At 37.6% G+C, this 16414-nt stretch overlaps 7 protein-coding genes across 8 annotated transcripts; 4 read left to right on the top strand and 3 right to left on the bottom strand.

Moving 5' to 3' along the window:
- The first annotated feature begins 59 nt into the window (after positions 1-59).
- LOC132197851 (tRNA (cytosine(38)-C(5))-methyltransferase) lies at positions 60-1737 on the top strand. The gene is made up of 5 exons (XM_059621428.1): positions 60-440; positions 503-689; positions 755-1043; positions 1094-1249; positions 1303-1737. The coding sequence occupies exons 1-5, from the start codon at positions 371-373 to the stop codon at positions 1645-1647; spliced, it is 1047 nt and encodes a 348-aa protein (XP_059477411.1). The 5' UTR covers positions 60-370; the 3' UTR covers positions 1648-1737.
- Positions 1684-3661, bottom strand: LOC132197854 (transcription factor MafK). Its single transcript, XM_059621433.1, has 3 exons — positions 3502-3661; positions 3257-3420; positions 1684-2461 (listed from the first exon to the last, which is right to left on the bottom strand). The coding sequence occupies exons 1-3, from the start codon at positions 3547-3549 to the stop codon at positions 2260-2262; spliced, it is 414 nt and encodes a 137-aa protein (XP_059477416.1). The 5' UTR covers positions 3550-3661; the 3' UTR covers positions 1684-2259.
- A 100-nt stretch (positions 3662-3761) lies between these two features.
- On the top strand, positions 3762-5555 carry LOC132197850 (developmentally-regulated GTP-binding protein 2). The gene is made up of 7 exons (XM_059621427.1): positions 3762-3930; positions 4067-4224; positions 4399-4713; positions 4804-4911; positions 4962-5119; positions 5177-5378; positions 5432-5555. The coding sequence occupies exons 1-7, from the start codon at positions 3867-3869 to the stop codon at positions 5516-5518; spliced, it is 1092 nt and encodes a 363-aa protein (XP_059477410.1). The 5' UTR covers positions 3762-3866; the 3' UTR covers positions 5519-5555.
- On the bottom strand, positions 5531-7618 carry LOC132197847 (AP-4 complex accessory subunit tepsin-like). Its single transcript, XM_059621424.1, has 8 exons — positions 7251-7618; positions 7110-7182; positions 6942-7033; positions 6533-6863; positions 6263-6475; positions 6090-6207; positions 5922-6026; positions 5531-5864 (listed from the first exon to the last, which is right to left on the bottom strand). Exons 1-8 carry the CDS (start codon positions 7305-7307, stop codon positions 5594-5596), a joined length of 1260 nt encoding a protein of 419 aa, XP_059477407.1. The 5' UTR covers positions 7308-7618; the 3' UTR covers positions 5531-5593.
- LOC132197852 (dehydrogenase/reductase SDR family member 7) lies at positions 7525-9309 on the top strand. Of its 2 annotated transcripts, none has more exons than XM_059621431.1 (7): positions 7525-7912; positions 7967-8116; positions 8186-8292; positions 8348-8596; positions 8656-8775; positions 8829-8995; positions 9053-9309. In XM_059621431.1, the coding sequence occupies exons 1-7, from the start codon at positions 7789-7791 to the stop codon at positions 9144-9146; spliced, it is 1011 nt and encodes a 336-aa protein (XP_059477414.1). In that variant the 5' UTR covers positions 7525-7788; the 3' UTR covers positions 9147-9309. The 2 variants fall into 2 exon arrangements, with proteins under 2 accessions (XP_059477414.1, XP_059477413.1); XM_059621430.1 differs by having other exon boundaries at positions 7526-7912; positions 8183-8292.
- Positions 9306-14358, bottom strand: LOC132197845 (structural maintenance of chromosomes protein 5-like). Its single transcript, XM_059621422.1, has 20 exons — positions 14094-14358; positions 13843-13984; positions 13441-13608; positions 13248-13381; positions 13054-13173; positions 12889-13006; positions 12707-12835; positions 12456-12648; positions 12268-12402; positions 12047-12210; positions 11790-11995; positions 11562-11725; positions 11373-11505; positions 11071-11317; positions 10840-11016; positions 10561-10785; positions 10266-10493; positions 9995-10177; positions 9846-9941; positions 9306-9789 (listed from the first exon to the last, which is right to left on the bottom strand). The coding sequence occupies exons 1-20, from the start codon at positions 14132-14134 to the stop codon at positions 9604-9606; spliced, it is 3189 nt and encodes a 1062-aa protein (XP_059477405.1). The 5' UTR covers positions 14135-14358; the 3' UTR covers positions 9306-9603.
- A 279-nt stretch (positions 14359-14637) lies between these two features.
- On the top strand, positions 14638-15811 carry LOC132197193 (rRNA methyltransferase 2, mitochondrial). The gene is made up of 5 exons (XM_059620306.1): positions 14638-14740; positions 14809-15038; positions 15104-15243; positions 15299-15439; positions 15494-15811. The coding sequence occupies exons 1-5, from the start codon at positions 14657-14659 to the stop codon at positions 15799-15801; spliced, it is 903 nt and encodes a 300-aa protein (XP_059476289.1). The 5' UTR covers positions 14638-14656; the 3' UTR covers positions 15802-15811.
- The last annotated feature ends 603 nt before the right edge of the window (positions 15812-16414 follow it).

The following is a 16414-nucleotide window of genomic DNA, read 5'->3' as shown; positions in this document are numbered from 1 at the left end:
ACTTATGCCATCTGCTGTGCATCTTGGAACTAATAATAATTAGCACCACCGCCCACCCAAAACAAGAACACACGAGACTCGAGCACTTCTTGACTCGAGCCAGCTGGGCTGGAGCTGCTGAGCTGAAATTTTCATTTCAGTTAATAATTTTAGTGCTGCATTATTATTGCAGTACAAGGACAGATGTTTTTTTTTATTCTAACTCTTTGCTTTTCATAAAAAAATCGGTAACATTTTCTCTCCATAAATCGATTTTTTCACACAAAAAATGACGTGACTTTTTGCCAAAGTTTGTCAGCCGCCTTTAAAACACAAACTTTCACGATAATAAATTAAAAGCAAAAATTATTCAATACACATCAAAACTAAAATGAATGCTAAAGAATATAATGTTTTGGAGCTCTTCAGTGGAATTGGTGGAATGCATTTGGCTCTAAAAGGTAAAAAAAAATAATTTGAAAATAAAGATAAATTAAATTTTTTAATTAAATAATTTTTTCAGAGCTTGGAATAAATTACAAAATTGTTGCTGCCATGGAAATCAATGATATGGCCAACAGGATTTACCGACATAATTTCCCCTCCACAAATTTGATGCAGAAAAATATCGAGGGCATCACCGTGAAGCAAATTCAGAAGCTTGACCCTAATATGATTTTAATGAGCCCACCTTGTCAGCCCTTTACCCGGTATCTTATAAATAAATTTAATTTTATTTGAAAAAATAAACTTACAAATTTTTTGTTTATCACAGAGCTGGGCTAAAACAGGATGTTGAGGACAAACGGTGCATGCCTCTTTTGCACTTGCTGAAACTTCTTCCGGAACTAACAAGTGTGCAGTATATTTTGCTTGAAAACGTGGTTGGATTTGAAAAATCGGAGGCTCGGGATCAGCTTGTTGAAACTTTGAGAAGTGCTGGTTTTAAAGTACAAGAATATCACTTGTGTCCGTCACAGTTTAATATTCCTAACAAGAGGCCACGTTACTATTTGTTAGCAAAAAGACCTGGTGAGGCAGCTGATTTCCTCCAAACTGGGCTTGTAATAATTAATATTTTTTAGTGGATTGAAATACACAAATTTTTTTACAGCAATCGCAATTCCCTGTTGATGTCTTGAAAGATGGAGACTTACTGAGCCAAGTTCATAAAAAGGTGCTTGAAAAAACTGAGGATGCTGGAAAATGTTTCAAAATTAAAGAAATATTGGAAGAAAACCCTACATCAAATAATTACCTAACTTTTAAGGTACAAATCTTTTACTCTTTGCTGATTAAATATTCAAAAAAAAATTATTGCAGCACCTCAAATTTTTTATGGAGTTTGATCTGGTTGGGAAAGAATCTCGACTCTCAGGATGTTTCACAAAGTCCTACAAGAGGTACTTTCTCGGGACAGGATCTATATTTCTTGAGAAATTTGATGGACTTTCAGAAATCGATACTTCCCAGCCAGATTATCACACGACTTTGACCGATAAATTGGCACCTAGGTTTTTTACCACAAGAGAAATTCTGAGACTAATGTGTTTTCCCGAGTGGTACAAAATGCCTAGTGAAGTGACTGAAAAACAAGCTGCTGCTGTTTTAGGCAACAGTATTAATGTTCACGTTGTTGCACTGTTGATTGGACTTTTGATAAATTGATTTTTCAATCGGGGGCCAATTTGCAAAGAGGGAGAATCAATTTCGTAAAAACCAATTTTTTTATTCGTACAAAAATAAAAACTACTTCTACAGAATATATATGCAATTTTATTGTGTTTGCTTAGCCTTAAGTCTCAAGAAATGCTTCATTATGCTTTCTCAGAATCTCGGTAATAATAAAAAGGAACAAACGGCTATTTCGTTTGAGAAATTAAAGTAGTGCATTATCACATATCATCAAAGTTGCCTAAGCTTCAATTAAACCGTTCACACACATTTGGCATTCTATTCAGGAAGAACAAATTGAGCATGTTCAAAATAAGAAGACGTCAACAACAAAAAACTCATCCGCAACCTCAACTACAAAACTTGAATTCAGTTCAGCAATGAACTGAAAATTAACGTGCTCTTGACATTATGGCACAGTCCTCGCCTTGCAAGTAAAAATCCTGCTACTAATTAAGTATGGCTGATGAATTATTTACAAGACATTCGCTTAACCTGCTCTTGAGTAATCACACTGTACAGGAAATATTACACTGCGGCTAGGCATCAAATCAATCAGAAGATTGCAAAACAAAGGTACATGGTGAGTTGCTGGCGGAGACACCATCAAGGAAACGCTTCCAACTCAGGTGGTAAAGGTATGCACTTTTCTGCCGCGAATTTCTTCAGGGCAAGGTACTTGTTGTGGAGGGAGTCAATTTCTTCGCGCATCTTGTCATTTGCGTCTGCCATGTCTTCGAGGTCTCTGTACTCCTGAGTTTTTTCAGTTTCCAGCTCATCCTTCTGCTCTATCCTCTTTATTCGACAGCTGGAATAATATCAATTTTTAATAAATAATATTAAAAATGCATTAAAATAAATATAAATTAATTTATGAACTACTTTTCAAGCAAATGTTTTTTTCAAATTATTCTCCAAAAGTGCAGTAAATTACCTTTATTAAGCAATGAGATTGTTTTAAAAAATTAATTCATACAATATATTTTTCTCGATCAAGGAATTCCATTAAAATAATTAAATCATGGAAAAAGCAGTCTGTAGATAAAATCTAACTTTTGTGTTACATTCATCAAAAGGAAAGCATATTGTCCTAAATTTATTTAAGTAGGTTTGTCTGGCTGAATAAAAAAGATGGAGCATAATAATGACAACTCAGTCAATCATTTCTGAGTCCCAAGTTGCAAAGTGCCAATCTGACAACAGCAAAAAGTCCCTCAAATTTTCTAGGATGACTCTGCTTTTAAGTTAAAGATTGTTGCTGAAAAAAACCCCGTTGTTTGGCAAGCAGGAAATCCACGCATGCATGAATATACAAAAGCAGGTAGTGCACATATACACACGTGTGTACTAATTTTCGCAATTTAGTTCTCCGCCGTGACGTAAATAGACAAAAAATCTGTCGGCAGATGGTGAACGCTGGAGTTAAACTTTTTTGCCCACGGCAACGGCAACATTGTGCACCGACAGTTAAGAAACGCATTCGGCATTGTTTGGAAGATGGTGTATAAAAAATCGAGGCTGGATATTATGTAAAAGGGGGGAAACATTTGTGCTGAGTCATGGTCTAGGGTCCATCTATGAAATTTGTGCCTCTGGCTTTTACCTGGCGGCGTAGCCTCGATTTTTGAGCGTCCGTCTGCGCTGCTTCATCCGGACGATCTCCTCCCGGGTCAATCCGCGCATCTTCAGCTGCCGGTTGAGGTCTCTGACCGATATGGAGACAAGTTCATCGTCACTGATGTCGAGCGAGCACGGTGATAAAGGTGCCTGTCATCATGACCCAAGCATTAATGCACTTGTCCATTCAAAGGGTGTGTAGTGAATGAAAATGCACTTTTCGCAACTTACGTGATTCATTTGGTGTCTTCTGTCGTGCCGCTTATTGTCATTGGGCATTTTCCGCAAGGAAAAGTGCGAGCAAAGTGTCCGACGCACTCAATTCTGTGTTCTCGAAGCTCGTCGCTGGCGTAAAATGATCTTGCGCATTGCATCTCACGGTCGCGTTTGTAAACACGCGTGATTGGTGCTGCCGCGGTACGGCAGGCCCAGCGCGCGCTTCTGATTGGTCAATGCGTGTTGGTGCTGCTACCACGCGGCGGAAAGAATTGATTCTTGAGACTTGAGACACGCCCCCTTCTTCAGCCACGGCATGTTGTGAGTGCTTTTGCGAAATACTTCTCTTTTTTTCGCTGAAAACACACAACTAGAGCAAAATGGGCATCTTGGAAAAGATTTCCGAGATTGAAAAGGAAATCGCCAGAACGCAAAAAAATAAAGGTACGAATATTGACGTTATTTTGACGGTCTTGAACACCTTGCATGTCGTTGACGCGTGTTTTTTTTTTTTTTTTAATTTTATCTAAATTACAATTATTTTGTTTTATATAAAGCATATCTTTTCTATTGATTTCAGCGACCGAATATCACTTGGGCTTGCTGAAAGCCAAGCTAGCAAAATACCGGTCACAGCTTTTAGAGCCGTCGAAGAAGTCTGAGAAGGGGGAAGGATTTGACGTTTTGAAGTCGGGAGATGCCAGGGTCGCTTTAATTGGATTTCCCTCAGTGGGAAAGGTATGTAATTTTTTATTTTATCAACAAAAGTTTCCTAAAACTATATAATGCAGCTTTTTATCCTTTACACTCAATAATTAAATAGCGTGATTTTACAGAAAATTAATTTCTAGTACTTTCCAAGAGAATTTTTATATTAGATTTTGATCTACCTGTGCATTTTTTCCTTTTCAGTCAACCCTACTTAGCACGCTGACTGCAACGGAGAGTGAATGCGCCTCATATGAATTCACAACTCTGACGTGTATCCCTGGTGTGATCGAATACAAGGGTGCTAACATCCAGTTGCTCGATTTGCCGGGTATCATCGAAGGTGCGTCTCAGGGCAAAGGTAGAGGTCGGCAGGTCATCGCGGTAGCAAGAACAGCTGACCTTGTACTGATGATGCTGGATGCAACCAAACAAGATGTGCAGAGAGAGCTCCTTGAGAAAGAGTTGGAATCCGTCGGCATCAGGCTCAATAAGCAGAAGCCGAATATTTACTTTAAGGTAAAAGTTGAAATATCTGAAACAAATCTTGACTAAAAAAAAAAATGGATTTTGACTCTAATCGAGTTTTTTTATTTTATTTATTATTAGATCAAAAAAGGTGGCGGAATTTCCTTCAATGCAACTTGCAATTTGACGAGAATCGATGAAAAACTGGTCCAGTTGATCCTTCATGAATACAAAATTTTCAATGCCGAGGTGAGAATATTTTAAGAAGTCAAATCTCCATTTAAAATGCATTTTTGAAGGTACTGTTCCGAGAGGACTGCACTGCCGATGAGCTCATTGATGTAATTTCTGCAAATCGAGTCTACCTGCCTTGTCTTTATGTTTACAACAAAATTGATCAAATTGCCATCGAAGAGGTTGATAGAATCGCTCGGCAGCCTCACAGTGTTGTAGTCAGGTTTGAAACAGTTTACTAAGTTAATTTTTCTATTTTAAACCTATTATATTTTTGCAGTTGCAACATGAAACTGAATCTGGATTATCTCCTGGAAGTTCTTTGGGAATATTTGGCTCTCATCAGGGTTTACACAAAGAAACCAGGACAGCCCCCGGACTTTGACGACGGCCTCATTCTCAGGAAGGGTGTCACTGTTCTACATGTGTGCCATGGAATTCACAGGACCCTGGCCGATGCTTTCAAATATGCTTTGGTTTGGGTAGGCTCTTAACTAAATAGAAAATTCTAGATTTTTAATTACTATAACCGTAGGGTACAAGCACTAAATACTCTCCGCAAAGAGTCGGCGCACACCATGTGATGGCAGATGAAGATGTGATTCAGGTTATCAAAAAATAAACCACATTTAACCTCCGAAATATTTGTAACTTAAAAAAATTGTATTTTATTTCCATTTTGAACATTATTTATAATTTAACTGGGAACCGCGTGAGAATTTAAAACAATTAGTATCTTTTTGGCTTTGATCACAACCCGTTCTGGAGAATCGACACTGCCAATTATTGCTCTAAGTTTGGGACCTACTATTGCTAGGGCTTGCTCGATTGACCTTTGCGATGTGAACACTTCAGTTTGGAGAAGAGCCTCCAGCACAACCATGAGCCTCATACTCTTGCTCTCAGACTGATTGCTTAGCTCTTCTTCCAGGGTGGTCAAGACATCCGTCATGCTTAGTTTCAGGCATCTGCAAAATTTAGTAGGGTCAAATTTTATTGTAAACTTAGCTGTGAAGCTGACTTACTCGGCACAAGTGTCGGAAATATCTTTCCACGAGACAGGAAATGCTCCACTTTCTGCAAATTTTGTTATAGCATTTCTTTCTTCCAAACTATCCTTGCTGTGGCTCCTGGAATACAAAATTCCGAAAAATTCAATAATTAATAACTTTACTTAGGAAATTGAAACCTACTCGTCCATCAATTCTATAGAAGCTAAACTTCTGTGTTCGCTTAATGCCAAATCTACCTCATTTTCGTGCTCTTCATCTGAATCTTCCCATCCACCTCCTGCTCTGCCAGGCACATGAGCTGAATAATATATTTGATTGGTTCCTTTTAAATGCATCTAAACTAAAAAACCTACATTTCACAGTTACTTTTGACGGCATTGGTAAATTTGGCATCATTAAATGTCTAGTGCCCTCCATATTTTGAAACTGCATCAGTTGAGGTGGAATTCGGACAGCTTCATATTCTCCGACTGAGCTTTCGATTGCTTCTTTGATTATTTTTGACGCTTGATCACTCGGTGTAGACAATTTATCAATGTAGCTCCAAACTTTTTCAACCACAGTTTCTAGAGAATCTCCTTTTATTAGGAAAATCATTTGGAAATTTAATAATTTAGGTTTACCTTCTTTGGCGTTTGGACTGTTTCCGAAACCTTGGTACTTTGAGTCAGTCGACATGCTAGATCCTAAAGCGCCCAGGAAAGGTTTGATTGGCCTGACATCCCTGCTGTTCATGAGGAGCTCATCGTCTTGCTGTATTCTCTCGGTCAGATAAAGGCTGTCCAATAAGTCTTTAGCCATTTTTCTGATCTGCTCATATACGACCATTCCAGTCAGTGGGTCAGGCACTCCACTACACTTCATAGCCGACTTGATAGCGGAGTCGTTTTTCCTCATAGCTGCACGCAAATTCACATGCCCATTTAGAATAAGATGGTCCAGAATTTTCAATACCTACGATATTAAGTTAAAGAAATGATATGGCTTCATGTAAAATTTCAGCAGTTTAATTAATATGAATATATAATATACCTTGATTTTAATATACGTTGAAGGTTTATCAAGGCGCCTCAACAAGAAGTTCACTATTTGTTTGCAGTGGTGAGGGTAGTCGTAACTCAACTCTAATTTATAATATCAGGACACAAAACATTAAAATAAGTAATATATAGTATATTTAATGATAAAATAAGAACATACTTTCAATTTCATTTAATAAATATCCTGGTGTAGGTTCGGACGAGTCCGAAGTTGCTTTTGATAGCAAAGGCAACTATAAGAAAAAACATTTATTGTGTCATTTAATATGTCTAAAATAATAATTCTGATTATCACACTTACATAGTTGGCAAAAGTAATAGTCTCGACTAACTTTGGAATCCGGTGCGTGACTTCCATGGTTAGTGAATTGCTAGTAAGTTGAGAGAGTAAAGAATGGTAAAATCACAACAATATATAGGTCAACGTCCTTCAACGACAAATAGCCTCTGGATTACTTGCAATTTCACAGAACATAATACAATTGACTACATACGTTCGGAGCTACGAGGTGGTATTACAAAATACACTACAGTGGGTGTGTACAAAAACTTTAACAAATAAAAGACTATCGTCATCCAATCACCAGCAAAGCAAGCGCACAGCTGCGCTGCATCTTGATCTTCAAGGCTCCCTCGCAACACCGACAACTGTTGATTCCTTGTATCAGACAGGGTTGATCCTCAGCATTGGAATTTTTTTTTTCACCCTGCCCATTCATTTTACACTTTTTAACAGCAATTTAAGAATGCTCGTCTGGCTTATTTAATATGCTTTAATCTGATAGTGAAATTATAAAATACATAGAAGCAAATCGATTATAATTATTTGCCATTAAAAGATGGGATTTTTTGCTTTTATCGGAGTTATTGTAATTTTATATTGGATAGTATACGTGATTTCACTATGCCTCCTGGACTGCGACTTGCGACTCAAGGCTGCGGAAATGTTTGGCAAGAAGATTGGTGAGACGATGCAAATCGGGAGATTAAAATAATAATTGTTTTGCTTCTATATAGGTGCCGTCAAAGGGAAGGTTGTATGGATTGTGGGCGCTTCATCTGGTATTGGCGAAAATCTTGCGATCTGGTTGGCCAAGGGTGGTGCCAAGTTAGTCCTGTCATCAAGACGAAGAGTTGAATTAGAGAGGGTCAAAGAAGCGTGCCTAGGTGCGAAAAATTGATATTATTTATACCTCAAGAGCTTGGCGATGACATTGCAACAATTATTTACAGCAGCCAATTCGTCTCTGCAGTCTCAAGACATCCTTGTATACCCAATGGATGTGCAGCAAGTGGAAAATCACAGATTTCATCTTAACGAAGTTCTGCGCCACTTTGGAAACGTGGGTGAAATATTTATAACAAATAAAAGTTGACAGCAATGTTTAAACCACACAGCTCGACATTCTGGTCAACAATGCTGGACGCTCCCAGAGAGCAGCCTGGGAGGAAGTAGACCCTATTGTGGACAGGCAGGTGTTTGAGCTCAACGTTTTCTCCATCGTGTCCCTCTCCAGAGTGGTGGTCAACTATTTTTCCCAACGCAACCCAAACCTCGAAGGCCATCTAGTTGTCACGTCAAGCATTGCTGGGCTTGTTGGAGCTCCATTCTCACCCTCATACACTGGCTCCAAACATGCTCTCCACGTATATTAATCAGACTTAGTTAAAAAGAAATCTTTACTTATTCTAAACATTTCCTCCAGGGATACTTTGAAAGCCTGCGGAGTGAAAAGCTGGGAAGCAAATTGAAAGTCACAATGCTTTGCCCAGGTCCAGTTTACACGGGATTCTTAGCCGAAAGCTTCACAGCAGTTCCAGGAGAGGTTTGCAAGAAAATATTACAAAACATAATGTGACCAAAAAGATTTGTCTTTAGAAATTCAACCAATCAGCAGAAACAACTGATACGAGGATGACTCCAGACAGATGTGGACAGCTTTGTGCCATTGCAATTGCAAATGAGCTTTATGAGGGATGGATGGCATTATTCCCTGTGCTACCAGTCGTTTACCTCGTTCTATATTTGCCAAACTTGGCTCGATTGTGAGCATATATGGTAAAAATCAGATCAATTGAAAAACTAACGGAATTTTTTTTCAGGATATTTGGATTCCTGGGGCCTCGTCGGCTGCAGAAACTGAGAGACTCCAAAGAGACTGTTCCCAGTCCTAAAGAGAATAGCACTGTGTCATAAGAAATTCTCATTTCATAATATTTTAATTGGCGCCATTATAATTATAAGTATCTTGATATTAAGACATGCAATGAGCCTTTCAAGTTAATATTAATTAAATAATAATTTTAATTGGTTTTAAAATATTTGTACTAAATTTAAAAACTAATAAAATATTTGGTTTCAAATATCCTTGTAATTTTATTTGTGTTGTATTTGGTACAAAAATATTAAATTATAAACTTTTCCATTCAATTATTTATGGTACTAAATTAGCCCTGCATAAATTAACTAGCTCAAATTTTCTTGTAACATAACTACATGCCAAGTTTTGCAAGTATTTCTTATTGAGAACAGGAGGCAAGGCTTGCGATTTTAAATATCATTGATGTGTTGCATTGCTTCTTTAACTAAAAATAGACGTCAACGATAAAAAAAGGACTGTTCTTACTTTAGATTAGAAGCTGCCTAGAATGGATTAATTGTCGTCTTCAGTTTCATCATTGTCCTGTGCACGTCCATTGGTGCGGCTCCTCTTCTCGCCAACTTCCATTTGCTTCTTCAGGATGAACTTTGCCATTGTCCACTTGGTAGTGTCCATGCGCAATGGCTGTTGAACGCAGAGCACTCTGCACGTGTTCACATACACAAGGTTTGCCAAGAGCTGTGGAGAATAAATGATCAGTTAAAAGTAAAAATCATCTCTTACAATTCATTTACCTTTGGAGAGACCAAAAAGTATTGGCAACTGTCTTCATTTCCAGACATTTTCATCATCAACTCCATGATTCGACGCTCGTTAGTTGCATCCATGCCCTTAATTATAACATAATTAAAATTTTTTAAGATGTCTCTTCAATATTGTGTACCTGGTTGATTTCATCAAGGCAGCGAAAAGGCACCTCTGTCAACTCCTGAAGGGCCAGCAAGTAAATGGCCGTTGAGACTGACCTTTCGCCTCCACTCTGTGTCCCTCCCAACTCCTGAAGGCTCTCACCGGCTCGGAAACTGACTTGGATGCTCAAACCATAATTCTCGTAGTCATCTTGTGTCTTATTAAAAGAAAAAAAGAAAATTGAAGGAAAAAATTATTTCAAATAATTTGTGTACTTGAGAGTGATGTAATACTAAAACAAATACCTCTGCATTTCCTTTGAGCAGTTTGACTGTTCCTTCACAGCCCATATAGTTGAACAGCCTTTCAAACTTAACACTGATTCGATCAGCCAATTCTTCAAGGGCAGGCAGCCATGTTTCTTTCAGCCGATCCATCTGGGTCTTTCGACCAGTAACTTGCTCCCTGATAAACGCCAACTGTCTCTCCATCTCGGATACCTTGGTTTTCTGCCTCTCCAGGAGCTCGGCAATCTTTGAGTTAGCGTGGAATGATAAAAATTAGTCGATGAATCAAAAATTAATTTAGCATTAATTTTACATTCTCATCAGCAGCACTGTCCATAAACTCCAGGCGGCTCTCAAGGTCAGTCTTCATATCATCAAGCTCTAGAAGAGTGGCAGGAAGCTTGGCAAAAATTTCCTGCATCTTCTTGAACTTGGGATCTTTTGGAGTGCAACCGATGGTCTTCTCGGCAACAGCTTTCAGCCTTGCAGCTTCAGATTTCAGTCTGTTCCAGGCCTCTACTACATTTTGATAGGTCCTCTGGAGCAAAAAAGAATGAGTTGGGTAATTAGAGATGAAGAAACATGTAATTACCAAGAAGTCTTTGTGAGTGCGCTTCTTTTCATCCAGCTCGTTTTGCCTGTTTAGGTGCTTCTTGGAAACAGCTCTCACTTCCATATTAGCAAAGCCACTTTCAACATCATATGAATAGCACTTCTTCAAGTGCTTCTTAAAATCATCAAGTTTTACCACAGCATCTCTGAACAGTCTCTAAAATTTGCAATATTTTATTAACATTTATTCATAAATTTTAGCTCATCTCACTTGATTTGCTATCAAAATCTTCTCCTTTTGTTTGTCAAAATCTCCTTGATTCTGCTTTTTGGTTTCCAAGCTGGATTCATTTCTTCTGATTTGGCTTTGAAGCTCATTCATTTGAGATTCCCTATTTCTCAATTCCTTCATCTTATTTCTCAAGGCATCTTGTTTTCTTTGCAATGGGTCAACCTCAGCATTCATTTCCTGCATTTCTCGCTGCAGAGCGTCTCTCTCCTCCACCTTTTTATCCTTCCTTAATTTTTAAATTAATAAGATAAAAATGGCTTTAAAATTTTAATTAATCTTACATAGCCTTTAGTTGAGCAACAGCATTGAGATCGATGGTGATGTCGAAAGGATTTTTCTTGTTTGTGATAGGAATGGTCCTAGAGGATTTCTCGTTTGTGTATTTAGAAGTGGAGATTCTGTACATAGTATCACCTGTTTTAAATAGTCTCGTTTAAGTTAACCACCATTTGAGTTAAAAATATTCATACCAATGAAGAACTGGTTGAAAGTTTGAGAAGCATCTTGGCGATTCACTTGGCCATCTTTGAATGCAACTGGAATTTGATGCAGTCTGTAAGTCTTGCAAAGGTAGTTGTAGATTTCAGTAGGGCATGCAATGAGGTTGGATAGGTAGTCATCAAATCCCATTTTCCTGAAATATTTCAAAATTAAAATATAAAAACTGCATTTCCAATGAATAAAAATAAAGAATTCACCTCAATGCTTCCATTCCAATGGGCTGGTTTAAATCAAGCACCTCTGGTCCCTGAGTGAGCATGTTAAGGCCATTACCAAACTTCTGCTTCAGGTGCATAAAGAGGAAGTTGAAATCTTCACTCTTCTCACACAAGAATGCAATCTTGTCCCTCCTACTGATGACAATGTTCAGATACCTACTGGCTCGTGGGTCTGTGGTGTTGATCTGCAAGGAAATTTATAAACCATTGCAAATATAATGAGAAAAATATCTTACCTCAAGAACAATGGAGGAATAAACTTTGCCAGCAAACTGATGATTTTTCCTTAGATCATTATTTAAGTAGACGGTAGCATTGTAAGACAGCCTGTGCAGGCCGCTGAGCTCGGCCAGTCTCCTTTCAGCCAGATTTGACTGCTCTTTGATTTCATACTCAAAGTCTGCATATAAAAATAGGTAGTTAGTTTGTTCCAATATTTCTTAATTAAAATATTTACTCCTGATTTCCTGGATAAAGTCATTCAGCAAGCGTCGCTTTCCACTCTCTTTTTGGCGAATGGATTCAATGTCTTTAACGACCTCCCTAGCTTGTTGGTTTAGATCCTGCAGTTCTTGCTTGATAGCATCAAGATCTGAAAATTTCACATTAAGTCACAAAAATCTCAAATAAAACGTACTCAGATACCTGTGGTGGACTCAATTTCTTGCAGGCGCTCCTTGTTGCTTATGATCTTTTGCTCCAGCAAAGCTAGGTCATTTTTGAACTTTTCCTTCTGCTTGTCAATATCACGCAATTCCGCTACATTCTTCTGAATCTCCCTATACTGCTTGTCTTCTTCCTCAATGAACTTTTTCATCCCTCCAACTGGACCAGCAGTCTAAAAATAGTGATAGGAGTATAGAGTAATTTCAAAGATCTTCAATCCTCGCAGCTACCTTTTTCTTTGCCTCTGCTCTTAAAAGTTTCAATCGTTCAGTCAACTGTTGAAGAGATTTTTCCAAAGGTTTCAATTCCTTTTCCATCTCCTCCAGCCTTTTTCTAGCCTGCTCTTTATCATTCTTGGCCTACGAATACCCAATATTACTGTGAATAATTATTAATTTGCTTATCGTCTTACTCCCTGCATGCTTTCCACATGCTCATTGTACTCCACCCAGGGAATTTTTGCTTTGATCTCATCCAGCTGCTTCACCAGGGCAAGTCTCTCCTGCATGCTCTGCATTCGAACTTGCAACCTATAGGAAGCTTCAATTAATATTTTCTAAACAAAACAAAATCTTACTGATCCAGACGGGCTCTCTGCCTAATCAAGCCTTCCTCCAAGTCGTTCAAAGCTTTTTCTTGTCCCCCACCGCTCTTGCACAACTCAATGAGTTTCTGATGATTTTCGTACATTTCGGTGCTTCCTATACACATAAAATGAAATAATCATTAGTTTTTTTAATCATTAACGTTATTATTTAAAATAGATTTGACTTGCCTACAGTCTTTTCTGTGTTGATGAGCAGATCTTTACTATTCATCTTAGTGAAATCCTGAACCCTCTCCTGGGAGAGAAACTGGCAAAGGTTGTCCATCTGAATATTGAGGTCTCGGACAAACTTCTCCACCTAATTGTATATGAAAAAAAATTAAGTTCCGTCACCATGATTGTTTAAAAGCAAAATACCTCTTTCTGGTTGGCAGTTTTGCCATTTAGAGACCAGACTGTCGTCCCTCCAGAGGTGTCACTAGCTCCTTTATTAATGATCCTGGTGATGATTGAAGTGGATTTGCCATTATCCAGCTCGATTTCAATGGTCGCTCTATTGCACCCAGTCTTGATGTAATCGGAGAGCTTTAAAAATGGAACATACATACACACATAATTCGATTGAGATTTTTATAAGTTGACATTAAATTAATTACCATAATTCAATATCATTTATATTCTCTCGCAACACATTAATGCTTGGATAAATAATTAAATGAAGACCACATAAAATGATTTCTTCCAATGATTTGAAGAAGTAATAATTATTATTACTCTTAGATCATAAAATACATAATTATGTATGTTAGCATTACATACCCTTGTTACACGACCAATTGAGCTGGGTTTGCCTGCTAGTCCCAAGCACATTCCACACAAAATTGATGATTTTCCAGAACCATTCGGCCCAATGACGAGATTCATGTAAGCACCAGGATCCAATTCCAAGTACTCGTAGGTGCTGAAAATTGAAATATCATAAATAAATTAGTTCATAATTGCACATTTCAATCAAAAACTAATGAAACAGGCTTTCAAAAAAAGGTAGACTGCGAAAATAAGAAAATTACATGAAATTGGTGAGCGTGATCTTTTTGATCTTGCCCCTCATGGTGGTGACGAAAATTCAACTGAAGATTTCGATGGATTCTCTGAGGAAAAAAGGTTTAAAAGTGACGGCAGCAAAATTCCCTAACACTGAGTGAGTCGGCTTCTCTGAATATCTTTCGAAATCCGACTAGAAACTACTCAAATCATGCAATTTCTAGACTGGCGTAACGTAATTTGACTATGGACAAATGGTTACGGCGGGAATGAAATTGAACATGTGAGAACTTGTCGAATTTTGTCAAGTGTAGTTTACTTGAAGCCGTAAGGGTTATATTACTTTGTTTCGTAGTGGAAAATCGACCTTATGGTAAATTCTAATCATGGCGGAATTTTCAGTTTTGCCAACGACAACAAAAATTAATTATAACGTGAACCAATAACTAAACTATGATTTTTAGGGCATCAAGTATGTTTTTACTCAATTTATAATTAAACATAATTTTCATCAGTTTCATTTTGTATTTTAATTGCAAATTTAAAAGTCTAAATTCTGCATTATTTAATGAGAATTCTTAAATGAATCATGAATCATGAGTTGGCAACATTGAGCACATTTGTTTTTGTTTTTGTACAAGTCGCAAGAACGCAAGAAGGCCGGCAGCGTGCGGTGATTTATAAAAAACTTGAACAAACTCAGAATAACTTGCAGCATTAATTTTGATTTTTGATTTACAGTTTTTACTATTCATCACAATGAATATTTTTGCCGAAAAAAGTTTATTCCTGATGCGAGGGCGATTTGTTTCAAGCGGGTTGTTATTTAAATTTAGCACAAGCCAATGCTTTTTTGATAAGCCCAATAAATTATATTTGAAATCCAAAAAGAGGGGCACATCTTCAGATGCGTGGCTACGGAGGCAACTATCTGACCCTTATGTCAAATGGGCTCAAGTAGAGCAATATAGGTATTAATTTCAAAGGTTTTTTTAAGAACTGTACCAAAATAATCAAATGAATGATGAAATTACAGGTGTAGAAGTGCCTTCAAATTGATCGAAATGGATGACAAGCACAAGTTTTTGTTTCCTGGCATGAATATAATTGATTGTGGAGCAGCTCCAGGCAGCTGGACACAAGTTCTTGTCAAAAGGTGTAATTCAAACCTAGACGGTAAAACTGCAATCCTTTCAAAAATATTTTAAAAAATATTTTTATTTTTACATAGATGCAAGCCGTGCCCAAGGAAAAGTCGTTTCTGTTGACATTAAAGACTTTACTGAAGTCGAAGGTGCTCAAATTTTACCAAACAGTGATTTTACTAGTCTTGAAACGCAGAAGTCTGTCCTCAAACTCTTAAATCCATCTGGTATTATATTTTGAATTGAATATTAGCAAGAAAATATTATGGATTAAATTTTAGGTGGAATAGACGGTGTAGTCAGTGACATGGCTCCTTCGGCAACTGGATTTCAAGAAATGGATCACGAAAGCATAGTGAAACTTTCCTATTCAGCACTGAGGTTTTCTTTGAAAATATCCAAAGTAGGTGGATTTTTTCTTACAAAAATTTGGGAAGGTGCGTTAAGATCTAAATTTGAAAAAGACCTTCAACTTTATTACAATCGAGTGCAAGTAGTCAAGCCTAAATCCAGCAGATCGGACAGTGCAGAAATTTTCTTGTTGGCTCGTGATTTCAAAGGCTTAAAGACAAAATGTGATAGTACATAGTTCTGAGTTATTGTACTTAAAAAAATGTGCAAAATTTAGTGCACACCCATGCTACTATATGTTTATTAAAATAAACTACGTTAAATTGAAAAAAAACTTGTTTCCATAACTTTTCCTAAAATATATAGTTTTGTTAAATTATTCGATTATATCAGATTCAAAATAATCGTCGTGGGCAGGTTCATTTTATTAAGGGTCAAGGCATTTGGCACAAAATTTAAGAGACCAATTTATCGAGCAGCTCTGGAAACTGCAGAGTAATTTGCCATAAATTTAACGAGCCATACATTATTTCTCGGCCGGCGGGTAAACAGAAGAAGTAAGTATATTACGCTCAGATAAAAGCAGGAGAGCAGAAAATGGAGAAATGTGATACGGAGCGAGATAAAAAGTTAAAGCTTTGTTGGACCGAAAAACAAGCCAAGCCATCGCGACATCGGGGCAATTTATTGATCAGCGACGAACTTGCCAGACGCAATTCATCTCGGGTTAAATCCTCTCTGGTGCTCTTCACGTATGTCGCAGAAAAAGTAGGGCTGTGCAGTAAAATGCATCTCACTCGATCGCAAGTTTCAATTGGCAGGGGAACAATTTTTGACCCAATTTATGGTCG

This window comes from Neocloeon triangulifer, unplaced genomic scaffold (genome assembly GCF_031216515.1).
Source record: "Neocloeon triangulifer isolate White Clay Creek 2 clone unplaced genomic scaffold, ASM3121651v1 ptg000012l, whole genome shotgun sequence".
In the NCBI taxonomy this organism is placed as follows: Eukaryota; Metazoa; Arthropoda; class Insecta; order Ephemeroptera; family Baetidae; genus Neocloeon; species Neocloeon triangulifer.
Note: the sequence above shows the minus strand (reverse complement) of the source record. Positions and strands in the feature narration are given on the sequence as shown.

Excerpts from the sequence above, each read along its gene's own strand:
- LOC132197851 (XM_059621428.1), top strand. The coding sequence starts at position 371 with ATGAATGCTAAAGAATATAATGTTTTGGAGCTCTTCAGTGGAATTGGT. Across the intron at positions 441-502 it reads AATGCATTTGGCTCTAAAAG|AGCTTGGAATAAATTACAAA; the intron begins GTAAAAAAAAAT and ends TAATTTTTTCAG. Across the intron at positions 1,044-1,093 it reads ATTTCCTCCAAACTGGGCTT|CAATCGCAATTCCCTGTTGA; the intron begins GTAATAATTAAT and ends ATTTTTTTACAG.
- LOC132197850 (XM_059621427.1), top strand. The coding sequence starts at position 3,867 with ATGGGCATCTTGGAAAAGATTTCCGAGATTGAAAAGGAAATCGCCAGA. Across the intron at positions 3,931-4,066 it reads CAGAACGCAAAAAAATAAAG|CGACCGAATATCACTTGGGC; the intron begins GTACGAATATTG and ends TATTGATTTCAG. Across the intron at positions 4,714-4,803 it reads AGCCGAATATTTACTTTAAG|ATCAAAAAAGGTGGCGGAAT; the intron begins GTAAAAGTTGAA and ends ATTTATTATTAG.
- LOC132197852 (XM_059621430.1), top strand. The coding sequence starts at position 7,789 with ATGGGATTTTTTGCTTTTATCGGAGTTATTGTAATTTTATATTGGATA. Across the intron at positions 8,776-8,828 it reads TCACAGCAGTTCCAGGAGAG|AAATTCAACCAATCAGCAGA; the intron begins GTTTGCAAGAAA and ends ATTTGTCTTTAG. Across the intron at positions 8,996-9,052 it reads TTGCCAAACTTGGCTCGATT|GATATTTGGATTCCTGGGGC; the intron begins GTGAGCATATAT and ends ATTTTTTTTCAG.
- LOC132197847 (XM_059621424.1), bottom strand. The coding sequence starts at position 7,307 with ATGGAAGTCACGCACCGGATTCCAAAGTTAGTCGAGACTATTACTTTT. Across the intron at positions 7,034-7,109 it reads TTTATTAAATGAAATTGAAA|AGTTGAGTTACGACTACCCT; the intron begins GTATGTTCTTAT and ends ATTATAAATTAG. Across the intron at positions 5,865-5,921 it reads ATTTCCGACACTTGTGCCGA|ATGCCTGAAACTAAGCATGA; the intron begins GTAAGTCAGCTT and ends TAAATTTTGCAG.
- LOC132197854 (XM_059621433.1), bottom strand. The coding sequence starts at position 3,549 with ATGCCCAATGACAATAAGCGGCACGACAGAAGACACCAAATGAATCAC. Across the intron at positions 3,421-3,501 it reads GAAGACACCAAATGAATCAC|GCACCTTTATCACCGTGCTC; the intron begins GTAAGTTGCGAA and ends TCATGATGACAG. Across the intron at positions 2,462-3,256 it reads AATCGAGGCTACGCCGCCAG|CTGTCGAATAAAGAGGATAG; the intron begins GTAAAAGCCAGA and ends ATATTATTCCAG.
- LOC132197193 (XM_059620306.1), top strand. The coding sequence starts at position 14,657 with ATGAATCATGAGTTGGCAACATTGAGCACATTTGTTTTTGTTTTTGTA. Across the intron at positions 14,741-14,808 it reads AAGAAGGCCGGCAGCGTGCG|TTTTTACTATTCATCACAAT; the intron begins GTGATTTATAAA and ends TTTGATTTACAG. Across the intron at positions 15,244-15,298 it reads GTGTAATTCAAACCTAGACG|ATGCAAGCCGTGCCCAAGGA; the intron begins GTAAAACTGCAA and ends ATTTTTACATAG.
- LOC132197845 (XM_059621422.1), bottom strand. The coding sequence starts at position 14,134 with ATGAGGGGCAAGATCAAAAAGATCACGCTCACCAATTTCAT. Across the intron at positions 11,506-11,561 it reads TTTCAACCAGTTCTTCATTG|GTGATACTATGTACAGAATC; the intron begins GTATGAATATTT and ends TATTTAAAACAG. Across the intron at positions 9,942-9,994 it reads GCCTTGATGAAATCAACCAG|GGCATGGATGCAACTAACGA; the intron begins GTACACAATATT and ends GTTATAATTAAG.